At 48.9% G+C, this 24048-nt stretch overlaps 1 protein-coding gene across 1 annotated transcript in view; it reads right to left on the reverse strand.

Annotated features, from left to right (window-relative positions):
• Positions 1 to 24048, reverse strand: part of LOC132583346 (cathepsin D-like) — a 49331-nt gene that overhangs the window by 19903 nt on the left and 5380 nt on the right. The window contains exons 3-5 of the mRNA XM_060255008.1: positions 15490 to 15613; positions 7315 to 7433; positions 2250 to 2449 (exon numbers count right to left, since the gene is read on the reverse strand). Of these exons, the coding sequence (XP_060110991.1) occupies positions 2250 to 2449; positions 7315 to 7433; positions 15490 to 15613 (443 nt within the window). The remainder of the gene's footprint in view (positions 1 to 2249; positions 2450 to 7314; positions 7434 to 15489; positions 15614 to 24048) is intronic.

Consider the following 24048-nt stretch of genomic DNA (forward strand, 5'->3'; position numbering starts at 1 on the left):
ACAGTGTCTGCTTCACCCTCTCCAGGCTCCATCATCCACAACTCCTTGCGATTCATGGACACAGGACTGGCAACCCTTGTTAACATAGCTGAGCTTCTGTGTGGCTTTCCTTACATTTTCTCTTGGGGCACTGTATACTCTACAAATATAGATTTGCCTCCTGTACAGTGTTTTTTTAATGGGAGGGCTGTGGCTCAGTGGCAGAGAATTTTTTGGCATGCAAAAAGTTCCATATTCAATCCCTCCCTTTAAAGAAGCTCAGATGTTGGGAAAGATCTTTCTCTGCTGGAGAGTTACTGCCAATGACAGCAGACAATGCTGAGCAAGCAATAGCCTGACTCAATACAAAGGAGCACAACATGTTCGAGGAAATCAGTCTTCCAAAACTGCCTTGTAACTAAATATCACTTGGGGAAATAGGACGACGTGTCAGACAGTAGCATGGCTAAAGTGCAACCAAAACAACTTGTCACCAAATGAGGAACAGCTAAGGATTAACAGAAGTTTGGGACGTACACACAACCCTGTGTGAAGTTTCCACTTTTAATATATGCATTCTGGCATGGGCTTGGCTACACAAGGCAATGAGATGTCTCTTAATTGTACTGTGTACACTGAGCCTATTTTGAAACTCTAAACCAGTCTTTGAACCAGTCTTCATGAGTCACAGAAGAAGAATGCTAAGGCAATAGCAAGAAAGACAAAACAAAGGGGGAAAGCAATGACAACACGGACTGCTCAGATCTGTGCATAAAAAAAAATATATCTGACTGCAATAAGATGTGCAGTTCTACAGCAGGCTCTTGTTAGGAGCCAGAAAGGAATCCATAAGCAATATTACAACCCTTTGTTAAACTTTTCTTGAAGTCACCTACATCCAGTCGTCATGGAAATAAACAACAATCCATTATAGTATTGTGAAACTGCTGTAACAGGACATTGAAGGAGACTATCACTATGCATTTGGCCTCAGGAGACACACCTTGTAGAAGATAGGGTCTACAGTAGAAGACCACTAATGTTACGGCTGCTAGGTGACCATTCCTTTACTAGGTTAATAGCTCAGAATTGTCAGCCATAACATGATCAGTGGTGCTTATTGATAGGACTGATGAGAGAGAATATGGGGATAAAATTTCAGGGGCCTAGTCTCAGTGGAGGACATGGAGCCAGGCAAGTCATATGGGTGGTCTGACAATGGGCCCAAAGGAAATTTTTGAGGGGCTATGGTGTAACTTTGCTGACCTACTAGAAAATGACTTCCTGTTAGCTTTGGTGTGGGATGGAGAAGGTGACCCGTGGTTGCCAGCCTCTAAGTGGGGCCTGGAGACCTCCTGTTTTTACAACTGATCTGCAGCTGGCAGAGATCTGCTCCCCTGGAGAAAATGACTGCTTTGAAGGGTGGACTCTGTGTAGGGCTGCCAAGCTCCCACCGAGGGCAATGGATCCCCTAGTTTTTTGGGGGGGCACCCTGCCGGCACAGAGCAGGTCCCTGGGGGGGTCCCCACCCCCAAGCAGCCCCATTGCCATGCAATGTCCTCCGTGTGATGACATCTCCCTGAAGTGTCATCATCACACTGAGTATATCATGCTGCGGATGCTCTAGGATTCACAGTAAAATTCTATGGTACCATAAAGTTTTACCACGAATCTTAGAGTGTTAGTGATGCAACGTGCCCTGCATGATGGCATCACTTCTGGGTGATGTCATTGCACCATGTGTGCAAGAGAAGAGTCCTCCGCTGGCGTGGTGGAGGGACTTGGCAACCCTAACTCAATGGCACTGTCCCATGCTGAGCTCCCTTCCCTTCCCCTCCCCAAACCCCACCCTCTCCCCAAAGTCTCCAGGTATTTTTCAACACAGACCTGGCAACCCTAAGGTGACCCCTCCCAGCTCAAGGGAGGGACAGGGGTATGTGTGGAGAGAGAGAGAAGGAGAGCTGTCAGTCAGTTGAAGTTTAGAGGTGCAGGATTTCTCCCTCTCTCTTCCTCTGGAGAATCTCATGTATGGCAGCCATTCTGTTGACTGGTAAGAATGCCTCTTGCCTCCACATAAGATTCTAGTGTTCTCTTTCATCAAGAGAAATCCCAAACCCAAGCAGCTGTGCCCCTGGAAATTCTCACTGCCCACATCAACAACAGCCAGGCCAGGGAAAAAAATGAAAGGCACTAGAAGAGATCTGGACTTGAACCAACACACACATAGCTAAGAAGAGAGAAACAAGAAGATTGGGGGTGGGTTTTCATACTTGCAAAGATGAAATGTAAAGATGTTTTTCTTGAGCATCTTTTCCTTCATCATGTTATCAAAGGGTGGGATGACATTGTTCACCGAGATGGTGGGATAGGCCAACCCCAAGATACCGTCGAACTTGGCAGCTACAAAAACCAGTCCTGGCATATCTGTGGCCTCGGCAAATGTCTGGTTTTTAATGGTCATGTTGCCAATCTGAGGGGTAGAGAGAATCACAGCTTGTGGTCTGTTCTACAAAGTAGATTGTCCGTCTCTCCTCCACGAAACAAAGCACACCGAACTTCCACTCTTGCCCTCTGCCTAGTTTAGTTTAGTTTATTGGATTTATATCCCGCCCTCCCTGCCGAAGCAGACTCAGGGCGGCTCACAGTACACAGCAGAATACAATAAAAAGCATTTGCATTAAAAACATTAAATTAAGACAATTTAATAGAGGATGGGATCTTAGACCTTTTCCCTGACAAAAGCCGGCTTGACAAGGTCTCATTTATGTCTGATCTGACCCTCATAACAAATGAGTTTGACACCCCTGCTCTAGGGCATCACAGCCTCTCTTTAGTCGAAGCCCTTTGCCAAATCCTGATCTCTTCAGGCTCCATCCCCAATCTCCAGCAATTTCTCAAACTGGAGCCAGGTTTACTCAGGACTCACTAGCACTCAAGGACCAACTCTCCCCGTATGTCCCTGTGTGCCTACTACAGTTCTCATGTTACCAACTACTGTTGTACCGCTACATAAGGTAGCCCACCTAGCATCTACCAGAGAGCATATGCCTTTTTTTATAGTACCTCCTCTCTATGGAACAGGCTCCCTGAGAAGGTGAGTGGCTACCATCTTTAGATACTTTGAAGAGATGCTGCAAATCCATTTTAGTTGCCAGGGCTTGCCAGGGATTTGGGGGGGGGGGAGGGGTTACCTGAGTTTTTATTGTATTTTTAAAATTTGGAATTGTAAGCTGCATTGAGCCACAAAGGAAAAGCAGGGTATATTTTTTAAAAAATAATAAATCACCCTCATTGCAGCAATAGAACCATTGTGGTGTGCTGGCTTGAGGACTTGGTTTAAAAGAAAATCACATTCAGAGCCCATCGGGTAGTCATAGGCCTAACCTACTTCCTAGCTCTGTTGTGTGGATAAAAAGGGAAATAAACATAATTTCTCAACTCCTTGGATAACAAGGGTGGAGTTCAAGTATAATAAATCCATTTCACTGCATTCTAACTTGGTTAATTGTGTCCCTGACTTGCCTTTCCCTCCTCTCTCCCCTCCCCTTGTGTTCTTTGAAATGTAGATTGGAAGTTCTTTGGGGAAGAGACCTTTTTTTGTTTTGTTTTGGCCACCTTGGTAAACATTGAGATATTAATTATATTATATTACCGGTATATTAATTATAACAAGGATGACTAGCATCAGCATCATTTTAATTAATACTCTTCCACTGCCAAAAGATTTTTACTTGATTTATCATCTATTGCTTAATTAACCCTTCCATCTATCATTTAGTTAGCGCATCACATTTAAATACATTGGCAGGTTATAGACCTTTCAACATGAAGATCTAGAAGGAAATGTGAGGTAACTCCCATTGAACATCCAAAAAACAAAATAACTCATTGTTAGGAAGAACATCCTTCTTGTATATTTTCCTTTTTATTCTCTCTTACAGCAACACATACCAGAGCAAAAATGACCTAAGGTATTTATATCCTGCAGACCTTGGTTAAAGTTTGATCCCACCAGTTTACCGACTAAAGTTTTAGTATATTTTGTACATTTTTGTCCCGCCCTTCCATCAAGGCACTCAGAGCAGCATCCATGGTTCATCCCTCTCCCATTCTCACAACTCTGTGAGGTAGGTTAAACTGAGAGAGTCTGGCTCACAAACTCCCAGAAAGCTTTAGGGCTAAGAGGGGAATTTGAATTCCAGTCTCCCTGCTCCCATTTCCTCCTCACAAAAACCCGATGAGAAAGGTTAAGCTGAGAGAGACAGCAGCTGGCCAAAGGTCACCCAGTGATCTTGACAGTTTTAAAAGTGGATCTCCCTAGTTCATCCCTGACAATCTTATCACTATGACACATTGGTTGTCACAAAATTAATTGACCTTTCTACCCTGTTAAACTGATTAAAACTTTGTTGCCTAATTATAAACAATTCTTCGGGATGGGGCAGAGTTAAGTCCAAGATGGTTGACAGGAGAACTGTTGAGGGATCTCAAATGTATATTGGTAGTATCCATGGGAGCCCATAATTCAAACTGGGTCTCTGGTGCCCCCTTCTATATGTTCATCTCCCATCCCTGGGGTTGCTATTTACTTCACAAGGACAGTATATATGTGCTAGTGTGGTCTACTGAGGAAATAATTTTTTAACTCATTATGAGTGTCATGCTTTTAACTCATTCATATATTTGTTTGTCAGGTCAATCAGCTCTACTTGGATATATTTGCAATTTTTCAAGAAATATACATTTTTTAAGTTTCAAAAATGTGCGATCAATTTCAAATTTCTTAAAAAGGCAGGGCCACTTTTAATATTTTTAAATAAAATACACTGGTGCAAATGCCTTCAAACATTGGTGGTGGTAGTAGTGGAAACTACCATCAAGTCGCAGCCAACTTGTGGTGACCCTGTAGGGTTTTCAAGGCAAGAGATGAACAGAGGTGGTTTGCCATTGCCTGCCTCTGTGAAGCAACCCTGGACTTCCTTGGTGGTCTCCCATCCAAGTACTAACCAAGGCCAACCCTGCTTAGCTTCTGAGATAGGCTGGTCTGGGCTATTCAGGTCAAGGCTTTTCAGATATTAACCAATTCAAAAACTTTTTTTCCCCAAAATCTGGATCTTTTCCCATAATTACTCATAGATTTTTAATTTCTCCTTAGCAAGTTCAACATCCATGAGTAATTATGGGGGGAAATCCATATGTTTAAAAAAATTGTCTTCCACTAAGAACATTCAACTTCTGTTGCCTTTACAGACAAGAGGAGCACGGTCACTCTGAAAAGCAGAATTTCTGTCAGATTTTGACTCCATCTGGAGGCAAACACTAACTTTCAGTGCTTTTTCTATCTATCACAGAAGAAGGGGTTTCAGCATGAATCCAAGCAAAAAATACTGCTACAAACAGTACTGCTGAAAACAATACAAATGCTTCAGTCCTCATATAATTTAAACCAGTGTATACAATGTCATCATACCTTGCCTCCAAAGAAATTACAATTACAGTTCATTACAAATCAATTGCTTCCAGTTTCCAATAGAGGGATTTGTAGTCTTCAACAATTCCTTCCCTCAGTAATTAAAGTTCATAATACAGTCCATGAAAAGTTCTGAAATTCTTTCAAGTAGGAAGGACCAGGAAATCCTTCATAAGACATCCCCTCTAGATTTCAAGATGTTTCAATACTGATCTTCTTCAGTTATCAGGCTGTGAAACTGGAACCCAATTTCAATGACTTCTAACGCAGACTCATAGCTTACAATAGAATCAATAGGTTACAAATTGATTTGTAAGGAATTGTAATTGCAATTGTAATTTCTTTGGAGGGAAGTTATGATGACATTGTGTAAACTGGTTTAAATTATATGAGGACTGAAGCATTTGTATTGTTTAGAGCGGTACTGTTTGTAGCAGTATTTTTTGCTTTTCTATCAATCAGGCAGAAGACAGGAGAATCATTGTAGTGTGTTATAGGAGTTAACTAGCTTAACAAAACTATTTGAAACTTGTGAACAATTGAAGCAAGCTAAGCATCCTACACAGAGCCGGCCCTAGATTGTCTGGCACCCTAGGCAAGGCTAACTTCTGCCCTCCCCCCACCACACCCCGATAATGTCACCGAGTCACATGGGGTGCCCAATTCAGTGCCCAAAAGGCTGGCACCCTAAGCCATCACCTAGTTTGCCTAGTGGCAGGGCCAGCCCTGATCCTACAAATAGCTCTTGATCTGAGCCCTTAATACTATGGCCCAAAAGATGTGTTTCTCCCACCCCACCTTTTATATTTTTGAGATCAATCCTGATGAAGAGTTCTGGAGAACTCAAAAGCTTGCCTGCTGTTTTGTAACATTTTGGTTGGGCCTAAGAAAAATATCCCATGGCTTTGGTTTTCATATTTTGTTTGGGATTAATATGGCTATTTGAGCCCTCTTTCTGCATAACCACGGCTGTAATGTATTTTTTTGTTATTTTCTTCATTATATCTGAATTGGACATCATTACATCTCACCTAGTCTTTCCTGCATTTCACCCTTTGACTCTACTGTAGAATTTTTTTTACCTCAGATATAGAAGAAGAAGAAGATATTGGATTTATATCCCGCCCTCCACTCCGAAGAGTCTCAGAGCGGCTCACAATCTCCTTTACCTTCTTCCCCCACAACAGACACCCTGTGAGGTGGGTGGGGCCGAGAGGGCTCTCACAGAAGCTTCCCTTTCAAGGACAACCTCTGCCAGAGCTATGGCTGACCCAAGGCCATTCCAGCAGGTGCAAGTGGAGGAGTGGGGAATCAAACCCGGTTCTCCCAGATAAGAGTCCGCACACTTAACCACTACACCAAACTGGCTCTCCTATCTGAGAAAGCGGGCTCTAATTCATGAAATCTTATGCCAGAATAAAAATGAGTTAGTCTTTAAAGTGCTACAAGACTCCCATTGATCTTTGTCTGATGTCAACCCCATCAGTTACTGTTGAGATATTTCTTTCATAAGACACTGAGTAACCCAGCATTAAATAAATAAATAAACACATGCACACATACAGTCATCATTACATCTTGGCAACCTGATTAATTATATCCAGAATCTTACCTAATTGCACCCTTCCCCATACTAGGATCACTAACCTCCAAGTGGGACCTAGGGTTCTCCCAAATTGCTACTGATCTTCAGACTAAACAGATCAGTTTCCCTGGAGGAAACAGGCAGCTTTGGAGGGCAGCCTGTATGGCATCATATCTCCACTAAACTCCCTCACTTCTCCAGATTCTGCCCTCCCAAGACACTGCCCCCAAATTGCCAGGAATTTCCTAAGACAGAGTTGGCAACCCTGTCCTATACTCACAGTGAGACTATCCCGGCTCAAGAATCCTTTCAGGCTGCCGCTTCCGTAGTGGATTTCAAATTTGGATTTATCAGCCTCGTGGGTGCAAGAAAACAAGGACCGGTAGTGACTGTGTACCCCTGAGGAAAGAAAAGGAATTAGTGGTCATGGTGAATGAAAGCAGGTCTTGAAACAGATAAGGCTTCCAGATCTCAGCAACTTCCTTCTTGATTGAAACCCAGCCCAATCTACCCTGAATGTTGATCCCTTATAGCAGAGTCCCCCAATTTGATGCCCCAGGATGCTGTGCAACCCACAGATTTCAAGAATATTCAGTGTTCCTTAGTTTTGTTTTTGTTTTACTTCACTAAAAATGCATATTTACACACTTTGCGTGAAAGTTTTATTGCTTCTGGTGGTTATCTTATTGTTGTGTCCTAGGCTCAAATAGGAGAACTGTTACTTTTGGAGGGAACTGTTACTTTTGGAGGGAAGCTGAACAAGCCAAAGCTTGTACTCCACACCAGGGTTCCAGAGAAGGCCTAAGCGTGCCCAATCAGGGGAAGGATTGAAACATAAGTAGCCAATCAACATCTAGGCTCATACTGTACCCTGATAGGCCCTTAGGCCCCTGTAAATAGCCAATCCATGTACATAGTTAAGGACCAATCAGAAGGGGGCAAGAATTGTATAAAGGAGCGGGAGGTTTGAATAGAGCTCAGCTCAGTCTGTGTTGGTGTTCCTGAAGTAAAGCTTGCTGAAATCACTCTCCGACTCTGGTCTCTTACTACATCGACCCCAGTACTTTACACTGGCGACGAGGATGGGATGCCAGTAAGAACCAGCAACAGAACCAGGAACACGGAAAGGTGGCTAAATCCAAGCCATCTGGGTCCGCACCTCCGCTCTGCGCACACCCCAGCTCGCAAGCCGCCCAGACACGCTGCCAAGAATGGAGGCTCCAGCCAACCTCCTACAGCCCTTTAGCATCGATCGCCCCGAGCTGTGGGACTCGTGGGTCGAAGGCTTCCAGTCATACCTGACCTTCCGGAAGATTACAGAGACTACCATGCAGAGAGCTCTGCTTATCAGTACGTGTGGCACGGAGACCGTGGACTTAGCCAGGGCTCTTCTCCAACCCAGGAAGCTCTCAGAGACGCCGGTGGACGACATCATCAGCGCTCTGGAGAAGTATTTCCAGCCCCAGCCAACCAAGCTCACCCGGCACTGGGACTTCCGACAAAGGACACAGAAGGCAGGCGAAACCACCATGGCGTTCTTGACAAGCCTGCGCCGGGTGGCAAGCCGATGCAGTTTCGCAGACCTCAATGAAGCCCTGCTCGACCAGTTTGTATGGGGCTTGAGGGACGAAAAATTAGTACAGAAACTCCTGTCCCTCTCCGAGTGCGACCTAACAAAGGCAATCGACGTGGCCACCAGCTGGGAGAAGGGCAGATCAGTAGAGCCGCGGCTGACAAGACAGGCTGCGACACACCAGATCAACCCTGAACCATCTACAGAGGACTCAGATGAGGACAAAGCTCTACAAACCGGCTATCGTTCAGCAGGAAGGAAGACCACCCATGTCCCACAGGGCATGAGACACAAGACACCACCTGCATGTGCAAGTTGCGGGGGCCAGCACGAGCGGAAGACCTGCCGATTCCGGAATGCCACCTGTCGACTCTGCAACAAGAAAGGCCACATCGCCTGTGCCTGCAGATCCACATCCCGAGCACGCGTCCCGCAAAGATCTGCGCACTCCGAAGGCCAGCCAGACTTCGAGACCGACGCTCTCCACGCCCACCCATACCCGGTACAGTACCTACCCTCGCCAGTCAGGCCCTCCAAAATCTGGGTCAATGAAGGGATCGGGGGGGTGCCCTGCCAAATGGAGGTGGACTCTGGGTCAGCATCATCTATTATAGCGGCAGAGACATTTTTTAAAATCCCCACCAAGCTGAGGCCTCGTCTCAGGGACCTGGGGTTTACCTTAGTGGACTTCCAGAAGAATAAGGTGCCTATCTTGGGAGTGGGCCCGGTCCCAGTCCAATACAAGGGGTTCAAGGGCCAGCTACAAGTGCTAGTGGTCAAGAACCACCTTACAAACCTTTTGGGTCTCGACTGGTTCAAGCCCCTGGGAATAGAGATCAGGGGGGTCAATAAGACTGTCGGAGTGGACTTTAACAAGGTTTGTGAAGAGTTCCCGGCCATTTTCGATGGCACCTTGGGCTGCTACAAGGGTCCCCCGGTTACACTACACCTCGACCCCACAGTGCGGCCTATTAGGCTTAAAGCGCGGCGAGTTCCATTCGCGCTCAAGCCTAAAATTGAGGAGGAACTGGATAAACTGATTGCACAGGGAATACTAGAGCCTGTCACCCATGCAACCTGGGAAACTCCCATCGTGACTCCAGTCAAGCCCAGTGGGGAAGTGCGGATCTGTGCAGACTATAAGTGCACCCTCAACAAGGCTCTTCAGGCCCACGCATACCCTGTGCCCATCGTCAGCCACGTTTTAGCCACCCTAGCCGGCGCAAAAATTTTTGGCAAGTTGGACTTGGCCCAAGCTTACCAACAGCTGCCGGTGGATGAGGCCACGGCCAACGCCCAAACAATTGTGACCTACCGGGGGGCCTTTAGAGTAAAGCGGTTGCAATTTGGCGTGAGTGTGGCTCCGGGGTTGTTCCAGGAACTCATGGACTCTCTTTTAAAAGGACTTCCCGGAGTCACTCCATTCTTCGATGATGTCCTGATTGCTGCAGCCTCGCCTGAAGAATTCGCCGCCCGCCTTAGAGGAGTCCTACAACGTTTTGAAACAGCCGGCCTCAAGGTCAAACGGGAGAAGTGCCTCCTGGGCGTGGATCGGGTGGAATTCCTGGGGTTCTCCATCGATGCCCAGGGGGTCCACCCCTCCGACGCCAAGCTGCGTGCCATCAGAGATGCTCCAGCGCCCACCAACAAGCAAGAACTCCAGGCCTTCCTCGGCCTCCTAAACTTTTATCATGCTTTTCTCCCCCACAAGGCAGCGGTGGCCGAACCCCTGCACCGGCTTCTAGACAAGAACCGACCCTGGGCATGGGGCCGCCAGCACGCTAAAGCCTTCCAGGATATCAAGGGCCTCCTGATGTCCAACTCCGTCCTTGCCCATTTCGATGAGACCCTGCCCTTGGTCCTTGCATGCGACGCATCCCCTTATGGCGTGGGGGCAGTTCTGGGCCACCGACTCCCTGATGGGACCGAAGTCCCTATCGCGTACTACTCGCGGACCCTCTCGTCAGCGGAGCGGAACTACGCCCAAATCGACAAAGAAGGGTTGGCAGTTGTGGCCGGCATCAAAAAATTTCATGATTACATCTACGGCCGGCCCTTTACCCTCTATACGGACCACAAACCCCTCTTGGGCCTCTTTGCATCGGACCGGCAGACCCCTCAGGTGTTGTCCCCATGGGTCCTCCGATGGTCCATTTTTCTAGCCGGCTACACTTACACCCTAGTGCATCGCCCGGGCAAGGCAATGGGCCATGCTGATGCCCTGAGCCGCTTGCCCTTGCCTGACGTGGATCCCAATCCAGCCCCGGCTCATCAGATCCTACTGATGGACATGCTTCCGGACAGGCCATTGCTCGCCCGCGACGTTGCTGCCCGCTCCACTCGTGATCCAGTCCTCTCCCGTGTCTTGGACTGGGTGGGGAGGGGGTGGCCCAAGGGCTCGACTGGGCCAGAATTTACTCCGTTTGCAGCCCGGAAAGACGAACTATCTACCCACAAAGGCTGCCTACTATGGGGCAACAGAGTCGTCATCCCCAAACCCTTGCAAGACCAAGTGCTTAGAGCCCTGCACGAGGCACACCCAGGCATAGTCCGCATGAAGGCTCTCGCACGGAGCTATGTCTGGTGGCCCGGCCTCGATGCAGAAATTGAGGCTTGGGTTAAAAGGTGCCCGACATGCCAGGTGTCAAGGCCTGAACCCCCACGTGGCCCAGTGCAACCATGGGAATCCACCAAAACCCCCTGGTCAAGACTGCATATGGACTTTGCTGGCCCCTTCCATGGGCGGACTCTACTCATACTAGTGGATTCATACTCCAAGTGGTTGGAGGTGGTCCAGGTGCCCTCGCCATCATCGCAGGCGACCATCACGGCTCTGAGGGCCATCTTTGCAACCCATGGGTTGCCGGAGACCATCGTCGCCGACAACGGCACAGCATTCACGTCCGCAGTGTTCCAGGACTTCTTAGCCAGGAACCTCATCAGGCACATTCGCTCTGCCCCGTTTCATCCAGCCACCAACGGCCAGGCAGAGCGGATGGTGCACACGGCAAAGGAGGCCTTGAACCGTCTGGGCCCCTCAGACTGGCCAAAAGACATGGCGTGTTTCCTAATGGCCTACCGAACCACACCCACCGCCTCCACAGGTCGCAGTCCAGCCGAACTCCTCATGGGCCGCCGCATCACCACCCTGCTGGACAAGCTGCACCCTGACCGAGCCCCAGACAGGCGACCGGCGCCGGAACACCTTAAAGCCCCCAGAGGGTTCTACCCAGGGGAGACAGTGTGGGCACGGAACTATGCCACCACTGGCCCCGCCAGGCTCCCTGGAAAGGTGGACCACGTCACCGGACCGGTCTCCTATGCAGTGACCTTGGAGGGTGGACATCTCCTGAGGCGACACATCGACCAACTCCGTGGTCGCCTGCCTGCCGGGGAGCCAAGGTCAGAGGCTCCAGATCCGGACAACGTAAGTCCCCGTGAGCCTGACACAGAACAGGGTTCCGTGGAGCCCGCTTTGGCCCAGCAGGAGGAGACCCCCGACCGCGCAGCTGAACCCAGGTCTCCCGGGGCCGCCGTCCCAGATGTCTCCAGCTCTGCAGCCGCGGAACCACCAACCGAGCCGGAACGCCCAGTCCCCTCGGAGCTCTGACGCTCGACACGAGACCGCCGCCCTCCGGCATATCTCCAGGACAATGTCACCTGATAGCTGGAACTATGGGGGGAGGGGTGTTGTGTCCTAGGCTCAAATAGGAGAACTGTTACTTTTGGAGGGAACTGTTACTTTTGGAGGGAAGCTGAACAAGCCAAAGCTTGTACTCCACACCAGGGTTCCAGAGAAGGCCTAAGCGTGCCCAATCAGGGGAAGGATTGAAACATAAGTAGCCAATCAACATCTAGGCTCATACTGTACTCTAATAGGCCCTTAGGCCCCTGTAAATAGCCAATCCATGTACATAGTTAAGGACCAATCAGAAGGGGGCAAGAATTGTATAAAGGAGCGGGAGGTTTGAATAGAGCTCAGCTCAGTCTGTGTTGGTGTTCCTGAAGTAAAGCTTGCTGAAATCACTCTCCGACTCTGGTCTCTTACTGCGTCGACCCCAGTACTTTACACTTATATTGCTTTTTGGAGATCTGACTGGCTGTGCAGATTTTTAAAAGTTGCTTTGGCTATAGCTGCCGCCACATCACAAAGAACTTCACTGTATGACTGAAGATAAGCTATGTGTATGCAATAGGGTTGCCAAGTCCAATTCCAGAAATATCTGGGGACTTTGGGGGTGGAGCCAGGAGACTTTGGGGGTGGAGCCAGGAGACACTGGGGTGGAGCTAGGAGCAAGGGTGTGACAAGCACAATTGAACTCCAAAGGGAGTTCTGTCCATCACAATTAAAGGGACCTCACAACTTTTTAAATGCCTTCCTTCCCTCCACCCTCCCCTTCTCTGATTTCACCTCAGAGGTGGAGCGGAACGGGCGATGCCGCTGCGCTGCCACCTCTTCTCCGCTTCACCGTAGCTGCTCCTCCGAGATGGGCTCAGCCTGAGCGCATCTCGGAGGAGCAGCTACGGTGAAGCGGAGAAAAGGCGGCAGCGCAGCGGCGTCGCCCGCTCCGCTCCACCTCTGAGGTGAAATCAGAGAAGGGGAGGGTGGAGGCAGGCCAGATTCGCGGCTCGCCATGCTCCTGGCCTGCCTCCACCCTTCCCTTCTCTGATTTTACCTCAGAGGCGGAGCGGGCGATGCCGCTGCGCTGCTGCCGCCTCTTCTCTGCTTCATCTTAGCTGCTCCTCCGAGATGGGCTCAGCCTGAGCCCATCTCGGAGGAGCAGCTACTGTGAAGCGGAGAAGAGGCAGCGGCAGCACAGCGGCATCGCCCGCTCCGAGATGGGGTGGCTCGCCACGCTCCTTGGCGCCATTTCCCCCCCTCCCCCCGCTTCCGTTTTTTTGGGGAGCGGGAGAAGAGGCTGGAAATCCCGGGGTCCCCTGCCAGGGCGGGAGGGTTGGGAAGCCTAGTATGCAATGCAAGAAAACATTTTAAAACAATACATTCATTTAAAAAGGCATCCTGGCATTTCTGTCCAAAATGTTAGAGTTACTATTTGGAAATAGATTCCAAATAGAATTTATAATTATAGAATTATAGATTCAGGTGGGGTAGCCTTGTTGGCCTGAACCAGCAGAAGGAAATTTGAGTCCAGTAGCACCTTTAGAACCAACAATTTTGAATTCAAGCTGCAGTGCAATAAGCTTTCATGTGCATACGGAGAGGGCAGGATAAAAATCTAAAGTAATAAATAAATAAATAAATGTGCCCTTATTTGGATGCACAGGATACATTATGCTCAGGGTTGGGGGGTTTTGGTAGAAAAAGTTCAGCAGGAGCTAATTTGCATATTAGGCCACACACCCTGGCATCACCATTGTTTCACACAGGGCTTTTTTGTAGAAAAAGCCCAGCAGGAACTCATTGGCATATTAGGCCACACCCCCAAGGCCAAGCCAGTTGGAACTGTATTCCTGTGCGTTCCTGCTCAAAAAAAACCCTGATTATGCTGATCGTATCTGCTAATTGGTGAGAGAGGGACACTCTACACTGACTCAGAGGAACTTCAGAAATTCCATTCTCCACAGCAGAGGTTCTGCACCGAAGTCACATTGTGGGCACTGCTCTGGCATAGTTAAATCCAGGGCCCTCTCTGAATCCCTTCTAAATAAGCCCACATCAACTAGCATAGTAATATAGTATAGTAGCATAGTAACATATAACATACAGTGCTGAAAAGAGGTAATGTAATTAAACCATCACATACAAAAATATGTAAGAATTAGAAATATAGAACAAATCCGATAATATCTTTTTAAAAAGTGAATCACTGTGTATCTGTTTTTGTACAGAAAATTATATTGCAGACATTTGGGCATATATATCCACCATTGGGGCAGTCTTAGCCAATGGACAACCAGTGGAGGCCACCTACCACCCTGTACCCCAGCAGGAAAAGAAGCAGGCTTCTCTTGGCCTGCTGCATGTGCTCACCCAGATCAGTACTTGTCTGGTGTCCGCTCAGTGTCCGCTCACACTAATGGCTGCTTGTACCCATCATGAAGGCTTGTACAGCCCTGACTGCTGCTTGTGCCTACCTCATCCAGGGCTTGGGGAGCTGGCTTCCAGTGGTACGGGCAGCTCCCATCTGCCTTGCACGGGATAGGGCTGCCCTTTACCTGGCCCTCCTGAAGTGTTCAATGCCACTGTGTTCCATGCTACCCCCTAGGTAAAAGCTCACCCACCTTTGCCATCCTCCCTCTCCTCTAGGATAAAACAGCTGCCCTCGCATTACAGGAATGGTGGGGGGACCCTGGTCAGGATGGTGATGGCAGCAGTGATTCTGGGGCCCCTTCCTGGATGTTTGCCCAGGGCATTATCACTAAGGCCAGCCCTAGTCCCACATCTTTATCCTTGTAAAATTAAGCTCAATTTGGTGACCAGCAAAATGTCACTGTAGCCAGTGTGGCTATAGAGCCCACTACTCTTAACCACTACACTAAACTGGCTCTTATCTGCTGGATGGACAAACCATTCAGGTGTTGGTTCACAGCTGCCAGTTCATGGCAACAGCACTCAGTGATTATGTGAACCATCGTCAATCTATAATGTCATATTAGTGAACATCAGTAAACAGAAACTGTCTGGGAGGAGCCAGTCCACAAGTTCATTAAAACAAATTTAAAACTGAGGAATAAAAAAATAAACAACTGATGTGTGAACTACCTCTCGCGTGCTTGATCTAGTGAAGCCACATTCTGGAACTTGAGAATCCCCTAACAACTGGCCATCTCTTCCTGGAGAGGCCTCACATCAACTTCTGGACCATCACCATTTACCACCATGCCCTTTTCCCCAGATAATTGAGTTAGATGAGCTCTTACAGCAGGCCAGATGTGCCAGGCAACATCTGGAAGAAGGCACCCACAAATTAGAAGAACCAGTATCAAAGACAACAGTGAAGCGCTGTTTCGGGGTCCCGAGGTAGATGTCCCCATAGTACTGTGCCTGGAGAGGGGTGGGGAAGAGAGAAGGAAAGAAAAAGATGAATACGGTCTCCCACCCCTTCTCCCCTGTCCTGTCCATAGAACTACCTTGCTGGATCAGACTGCCTAGTTCTGTCACCTAAACCTGTGGCACAGACTTCATAGAATCATAGAGTTGGAAGGGGCCATACAGACCATCTAGTCCAACCCCTGCTCCATGCAGGATCAGCCTAAAGCATCTCTGACAAATAATCATCCGGCTGCGTTTTGAAGACTGCCAATGAAGGGGAGCTCACCATCTTCATTTTAACTACCATGATTAATTGCTGCTGTCAAGAACATCTTCCGTGAATTTGTCTAATCCTTTTAAAAACTCAACTGAGTAACTGGCGATCTTTACAGTGCTTAATTTCAAAAGAGAGAGGCGCTGGGGCTCCTGGGAGCTTCTGTCCAGATCAGCCATTTAGGACTGCAAAACTTGGATGTTTGACCAATGAAAAGAGGAGCGCATTGAGGCATAACTATTGCTGTCTCTGTTTGCCCACCAAGGATCATCGCTGCTTGAGTGCCGCCCCATTACACAGAGCTGAAGGTTTTTCTCTACCTGCTGCGCACAGCTTTTGTTTACTCTGTTATGTCCGGGCTTCCGAAACAGCTTACTAACTGTCCGTAACAGCTTCCTTTAAAGAAATGGATCTTAGAATGTTAAATTGAATAATATTTCATTTTACAGTGGATCCGTTTGTACTTGGAACTCTAACACTCTGACGAAGACAACAGTATTTATCCCACAGATAGGCAATTATTGCCATGTTCCCACATGGATATATTTACATGTATTTAGAGTTAAAGCAGATTCTAACCGCCCTTTCACATTTCTGGGAGAGAGGACTGAACAATTCTACTGAATCATGGATAGCTGCTGCTGATCAGATTAGATAATGCTGAACTAGAGCATCTGATAATCTGATTTAGCATACCTTTATCTGCTACATTTTAATTCCCCCTTACACTAGGGATTTGTGGTAGCCAGTGTTCCCTCTAAACTGAGTGAGTGTGAGCTAGCTCACAGATTTTTAGCCTCCAGCTCACACATTTTTGTTTTAGCTCAGGAAGGATAATCCCAGAGCATACTAATGTATGCAATAGCTCACAACTTTAAAGCCAGTAGCTCACAAAATAGAATTTTTGCTCACAAGACTCTGCAACTTAGAGGGTACAGTGATGGTAGTGTACATCAATCTCCTTTTACTCACAGTAGCCCTATGAGGCCAGTTAGGATGAGAGAGTGTCCAGTGCCACTCATGGCAGAGTGGGATTTGAACCTGAATCTCCCAGATCTTGACACATTAACCAATACACCAAGTTTCTGGGTGTGCACTGCATTTTATTGAAAATGGATCCTCAAAAGGCCAACAGGAACAGCAATTTACCAGATATGTTATCCCTCTATTGCAAATGCACCTGTCTTTGTTCCTTGTATATGAAGGAAGAGTCTCCTTTCTGGACACTGACTGGATGCAGTTAGCTTCAGGAGCCATCAGACCAGGGCTTGGAACCCCCAAATAGGGCTTGTCTCTGATAGGAAAAGGAAAGGTCCCCTGTGCAAGCACCAGTCGTTTCCGACTCTGGGGTGACGTTGCTTTCACGTTTTCACGACAGACTTTATACGAGGTGTTTTGCCATTGCCTTCCCCAGTCATCTACACTTTCCCCCCAGCAAGCTGGGTACTCATTTTACCGACCTCGGAAGGATGGAAGGCTGAGTCAACCTCGAGCCGGCTACCTGAACCAGCTTTTGCTGGGATCGAACTCGGGTCTTAGGATTGCAGTACAGCAGCTTTAATACTCTGCACCACGGGGCGCAGATAAATAGGTAGCAAATATATGTCTAGTCAGTTCATCAGTTAGCCTAATCCATGAAAACCGTTCTGATCCACTACTCCCCAATTCATTGTGGGGCAGCGTTGTTGTTGTTGTTTATATTTTTGTATTTTTAGTGTGCACCTGGAAATTATGGCGACCTCTGGTGACTGATCCCTACTGGCGGCCTGGAGGATAGTCAGAGAGGATATTCAAAACGCAGCTGGATGATAATTTGTCTGAGATGCTTTAGGCTGATCCTGCATGGAGGAGGGGTTGGACTAGATTCTTATGTTTGCAGACTGCAGTGTAGCTGCTACGCTGCATGAGCAGAGTTTGCTTCCCTGGATGGGAAGAGTCAGGGGGCACCCGTTTCGGCACGCAGAGATAAAGGCTCCTCGTTGGCTCCTTGGTCTTGGCAGACGATCGGCTGAGGCTGAGGCTTTTCTTTTGTTTTTGGTTGGATGTTGGGGTTTGTTGGGGCAGTCGACTGGGCAGTGGCGGGTGAAGTGTTGGCTGGAGCGTCGGCTGCAGTGCTGCGGGCTGGCAGCAGCATCGGAGGCAGTGGAGGACATGGCGTTGTCCTTCTTGTTGGCTGAGTCGGCCTAGGGTTTGGGGTCTGCTGGGGCAGGGGTTGTGGAGCCCAGGGGTTGGTCTTTCCTCTTTTAATTTTTGAGGGTGTGGGGCAACCTGGGTTTTTATTATTGCGCTTGAGGTTGGCAGGTAACCATTTTGGAGAGCCTCCCCCCCCCCCATTTTTCTCCTACTGGAGACATTGGTGTTCAGCAGAGGCTTTTGTGGCCATTTTGAGTTCCCTTTCTTCTTCCAGGGGGAAGCCATTTTAGAGTGGAGCTGCAGGAGGCCATTTTGTGGTCTTGTGCTTACTATTTAGATGGCTGGTGGAAAAGGGTTGGGCAAGCCCAAAGGAAAAAAGCCAGCGCCTAAGGCGCCCAAGGTTCCTGCGAAAAGGCCACCACCGCCGTTATCCTCTTCTGATGAGGAGGGTGATATGGTGGTTGATTCCAATATTACTTGTAGATTGAGAGCATTGGAACAGGCAGCTGGCATCCTTTCTCCAGGTGGGGAGGATGGTGTGAGGCAATCTAAGAAGGGTAAGCAGGCGAGTATTCTCACCAGGCTGTCTATTCTTGAGGGCAGGTCTGGTGGAGTCATGCCTGGCAGGGACGCTGGCCCTTGCGGTCCGGATGTGGGTTTGACGGCGGCAGCTGGAGCATCGGGGGACGGTTTGCCATTGGTTCCTGCTGGATTTGAAGGTAGGTCAGGTGATAATTTACAGGCGGGGCCTGGGCAGGTTTGGCCATGGGGAGCATGGGGGCCTGCTTTGGCAGCCGGGCAGGGCGCTTCCATGTCAAGTGCGGGGGCGCCTGCCTCCTCTGCATTGGGTGCATTTCAGAATTGGGCTTGGCCATGTGGGCAAGGCGTTCCTAGTGTGTACCCGGGCGCAGGGCATCCTGGCATGGCTGGTTCCTTTATGGGGGCACCCTCAGCATATTGGATGGTGCCTTTTGCTGCTTTGCCGTTTGGGGAGGTTGCCTTGCCACTGGGGGACCACTTGCTTCCCGCCACTAGGGAAAAAATATTAAAAGGGAAGTACGTGGATATTTTTTCTCTTCTCTTTCGGGAGGTTGAGAAAAAAGACAAGGAAGAATTGGATGAGAAAGAGAAGGAAAAATTGAAAAAACAGAAGGTGGACAGGACCTGGGCTAATTGGCTTCCTGGGTTCTGTATTTATGCCGGGGTGATTGCGAGGGCGCAGCCATGGCGGGCGGCATCCCTATTCCAGTATTTGGACATAATTTATAAAGGCTATACGGCCTTTAGTGGACCAGCCTGGTTACAATATGACCAGGAATTTAGGATGAGGATTGCCCTGTATCCGTCCCTTCAGTGGGATCGGATCCATCAGCAGCTTTGGCTGCAGGTTATGTCCCCGGCTAAGCCTAACCTGGGTGATCGCTCTGATAGCGGTCACTTGGTGAGTAGGTCATCCACATCCGCTGCTGGTTCATCAGGCTCTCCCCGCCGTGCAGCGGGGCAGGCGGTTCAACCCCACATGCTCTGCTGGGAATTTGAATCCCTTGGGGTATGTAATAGGAAGGCATGCCAATTCAAGCACAAGTGCCCCATGTGTGGTGGTTCCCACTCATTTGACAACTGCCCTAGAACCCATGGGCATAAAAATATGAAGAAGCCTGCTGGGAGCGGAGGTGCCAGCCCGATAAGGGTGGGACCTCTTGAGCAGTGGCTGGCGAGGAACCCTCGAAGAGTTGATAGTTTGTATTTGTTAGAAGGTTTTAAAGTTGGGTTTAGGATCCCTTTTCAGGGTCCTCGAGTTCCGTTTATGTCAGGAAACCTTAAGTCAGTTCAGGGCTTGGAGCAGGTTGTTAGGGACAAGATTGCAAAAGAGCTGGCTGAGGGAAGGATACTGGGTCCTTTTTCACATCCTCCAGAGAGTACTCTTAGAGTCTCACCTTTGGGTGTGGTGCCTAAAAAGGCGCCTGGTGAATTTCGTTTGATTCACCATTTATCTTTTCCTAAGGGGAAGTCCGTGAATGATGGGATCCCGGAGCACTTATGCTCTGTTAGGTACACCAGCTTTGACCAAGCTATTGCTGTGGTGAGGCGTTGCGGGGTGGGGGCAGAATTGGCAAAATGCGACATTAAGTCTGCGTTTCGCCTTTTACCTGTCCATCCCGATGATTTTGAACTTCTAGGGTTTTCTTTTGAGGGTCAATTTTACATGGATAGAGCATTGCCAATGGGCTGCTCTGTGTCATGTTCGGCTTTCGAGCGTTTCAGCACATTTTTGGAATGGGCTGTGTGGGAGAAAGTGGGTTTGCAGGATGTCGTTTATTATTTGGATGACTACCTTTTTGTGGGTCCCGAGGGGACTGGGCATTGTGGGCAGCTGCTGTCTGGCTTTGTTGAGCTGGTGGCGGAGCTTGGGGTTCCTTTAGCGCCTGAGAAAACTGAAGGTCCGACCCAGAGGTTGACCTTTTTGGGGATTGAGATTGACACTATTGCGCAGTTGTCTAGGGTGCCTTTTCAGAAAATAGTGGAGCTGAGGGCTAGGATTTCTACCTTTCTTCTTAAAGGGAAGCTTACTTTGTTGGAGTTGCAGCAGCTAGTTGGGCACCTCAACTTTGCTTGCAAAGTGGTTGCTCCTGGGAGGGCTTTTCTTAGAAGGCTGTGCGATGTTATGGCAGGGTTACGCTTGCCTCAGCATAGAACTAGGGTCGCCTGCAGCATGAGGGTTTGGCAGGAAATTTTGGAGTCCTTTAATGGAGTCTCTTTTTGGAGGGACGACATGAGGCTCGAAGCTAAGCTTCAGGTCATGTCTGATGCTGCTGGTTCCTTGGGTTTTGGAGTCTATTTCCGCGGACACTGGTGCATGGATAGTTGGCCTGACTCCTGGGTAGAGGTTGGTGTGAACCGGGATCTTACGTTTCTTGAGTTCTTTCCTATTTTAGTCGCGATTTGGCTGTGGGGGAAGGATATGGCCAATCACACTGTCCATTTTTGGTGCGATAATATGGCAGTGGTCCACGTCATTAATTCCCTTTCATCCAAATCTGGCCAGGTTATGACATTGGTGAGGGCCTTCACTCTGCGCTGTTTGTGGCTTAACATTTTGTTTTTAGCCAAGCATGTTCCTGGGGTGAGTAACGGGGTGGCTGACGCTCTATCTCGTAAACGGAGAGGTTTCGTCAGCTGGCCCAGATGCCGAAAGAGAGCCGGTGCCAATGCCCTAGGAGCTATGGCTGATTGAAGAGCCGAGGACTGCAGAGCGATAGGTCTAGCCATTGTGCCGAGCACCAGGAAGTCTTACGAACAGGCTGTGCGGCAGTTTGAAGACTTTAGGGCTGAGGTAGGGTATTGCAGGGTTTGGCCCCTCCCAGTGGAGCATTTGCTCCATTACTGTGTTTCGCTGCGAGGTAAGAGGTTGGCCGTGTGATCCATTAGGGGGCTCCTGTCTGCATTGGCTTTTGTCAGTAAGGCCTGGGTTATAGGGAAGTAACAGCTGACTTTTGTATTCGAAAGATGCTGGAGGGTTGGCCCAGAGAGGCCGGTCCCAGGGTTGATATGCGGAATCCTGTGTCTCCTTTGATTCTGCGGGGTTTGAAGAGGGTTTGGGACGTGGTGTGTGCTTCATCATTTGAAGCATGTTTGTTTCATGCTGCGTCTTTGTTAGCTTTTGGGGGGGCTCTTAGAGTAAGTGAGCTGGTGGCACAGTCTAGAAACGATGTTTCTGGTAAGGTTCTGTTGTTAAGGGATCTGCAGCTATTTGCGGTAAGGCAGTCATCACTGTCCGTCGCTCTAAGATGGATCAGTTGCAGAAGGGTACGGTGCTCGAGTTGGGTAGTTGTTCAGAGCTTGAGCTGTGTCCAGTTACTGCGTAGGCTGCTTATTTGGCAGTTAGGGGGCCCATGGAGGGTTTTTTGTTTATACACTTGAATGGTAGCCCGTTGATGAAGCATCAGTTTTGGGCAGTAACGTCACAGGCTTTGGGTGAGTTGGGGTTGTCTGGGGTGCAGTTTGGGACCCACTCCTTTAGAATTGGGACAGCCTCAACAGCGGCTGTCATGGGGTATCCTTCCACTTCCATTCAGAGATTGGGCAGGTGGCATTCCTCAGCCTATAAGGCTTAAGTGCGACCTTTTATTAGGCCGTGAGTGACTTGGTGTCTGTTTATTGTTGGTTCTGTTCTTGTTTAACTGTTTTTTCTCTTTAGATGCTGTTGTTCCTGGCCAGAGGAGCCGAGTTCTCGTATGCGGCCATAGCCACGTGTTTTGGGCCGCTCATCAGGCTCAGAGAACTGCGGTTGGCTCTCAGCTGGGACTCAGCCAGCATGTGTGTATCGAATGGCGGGGGCGCCGGGGCCTTCAGTGGCCGGGCCTGCTGCCTTTGTTGTTTAAAGATTGTGTGGGTCCTCCTCCTCAGGTTTTAACTGTTCACCTGGGAGGTAACGATCTGAGACTCTTAAAGGGCAAGGCCTTCGTTTGGCAGGCCCGGGATGATTTCCAGCACATTCAGGAATGATGGCCTGGGACCACCATAATTTGGTCAGCCATGCTGCCCTGTCTGGTGTGGCATTGTGCTTGGGACCCTGCAGCTATAGAAAGGGCCCAGTATAAGGCTAATAAGGAGATCAGGAAGGTGCTGGAAAAGGGGTTGGGCCACTATTTGCCCCATCCGGACATTTTGTTGAAATTTTCTGACCTCTACAGAGGGGATGGGGTCCATCTCTCGGAAAAGGGTAATATGCTTTTTCTGAGATATTTGCAGCAAGGGTTGCAAGTGGCTTTGGGCCTCCCGGTGGGCGCTAAGCCCTAAGTAGAGACTTGGCTATAGTAGTGGCAGGTTTTTGGGGTTCAGGGCACTATGCAGCTAGGGGAGGACTGTGAAGCATTCCCCTTTTGGGGAATTTGGGGTCTGGCATGATCAGCCTTCGAGTTTGAAGACCCGGGTTTGGAGAATGCAGACTGTCCGGGAGGCTCGGCTAGCGGGTGCCTTTCTGGTGAGATGTGCGTCTGGGTTTGGGCCCTCTGGTGCGTGCCTCTCTGCTGGGCCTGCCTGGAGGGAGCTGAGTAACACTCAGCTCCGGCTGGGGGGCTGGGTCTCTCGCCCATTAATGGCAGGGGAGCAGTCGCGGTGACCCCTAGCCCTGGCCAGGCCGCTGGTGGGGTACCCTTGCTGTTTATTAGAATATTGAATAAAGTGGCCCAATTTTATACCAATACTCTGTGTCTGACTCTTTCCCGTCCTTAGGGAGCAAGGTCTGTATGGCCCCTTCCAATTCTATGATTCTATGAAGTCTGCGCCACAGGTTTAGGTGACAGAAAATGCCCCTGTCCTCCTGACTGCTGGTATTCCAAGGAGGTCTCCCATCCAAGCACTTGCCTGAATCAAGTGCTTGGTTAACTTCTGAGATCTGATAAGATCAGGTTTCCTGGGCTATCCAGGTCAGGGCCCATTGGCTTTTAAAAATGTCATTGAAATATATTCTTCTTTCTCATACAGGAGGGAATGCCTTTCCTAAGATGGTGCCAGCTGGCTCAAACGCACGCCTCACTTCATAAACAAGAAAACAACTATATCCTTTTTCTATAGAAAGTAGACACTGTCCTACCTGAGGCTGGAGGAAGCTGTTCTGGCCTAAGGAATGTTCCTTCAATGTAAGTGGTTTTTCCACAATGGAAGAGCCACTTAAGTAAGAGAAAGTCTCCACAGATTGGAGGAAGGGATCCAACTTTGCTTAGTGCAAGGGCAGAATCCAGGCCAGGATGTTTCGCTCGTATGCAAAAGCATGGCAGTTTCAATTATTAATGATCCCCTGATAATGAACGGCCGGGGGGGGGGGGGGGAGGCTAAACTGATGGAGGCTGCAGTCCTAGACACACTTACTTAGGAGGAAATGCAAAGGCCCTGACTTCTGAAAAGATATACAGTACATAACACTGGACCGTGCGATAGCTCTAATCGCCTAGACCAGTGGTTCCCAATCTTTTTGGCATCAGGGACCGGTTTCCTGGAAGACAATTTTTCCATGGACCGGTGGGGGGGCCAGCACTGG

The sequence above is a fragment of the Heteronotia binoei genome, chromosome 15 (genome assembly GCF_032191835.1).
Source record: "Heteronotia binoei isolate CCM8104 ecotype False Entrance Well chromosome 15, APGP_CSIRO_Hbin_v1, whole genome shotgun sequence".
Lineage (NCBI taxonomy): Eukaryota > Metazoa > Chordata > Lepidosauria > Squamata > Gekkonidae > Heteronotia > Heteronotia binoei.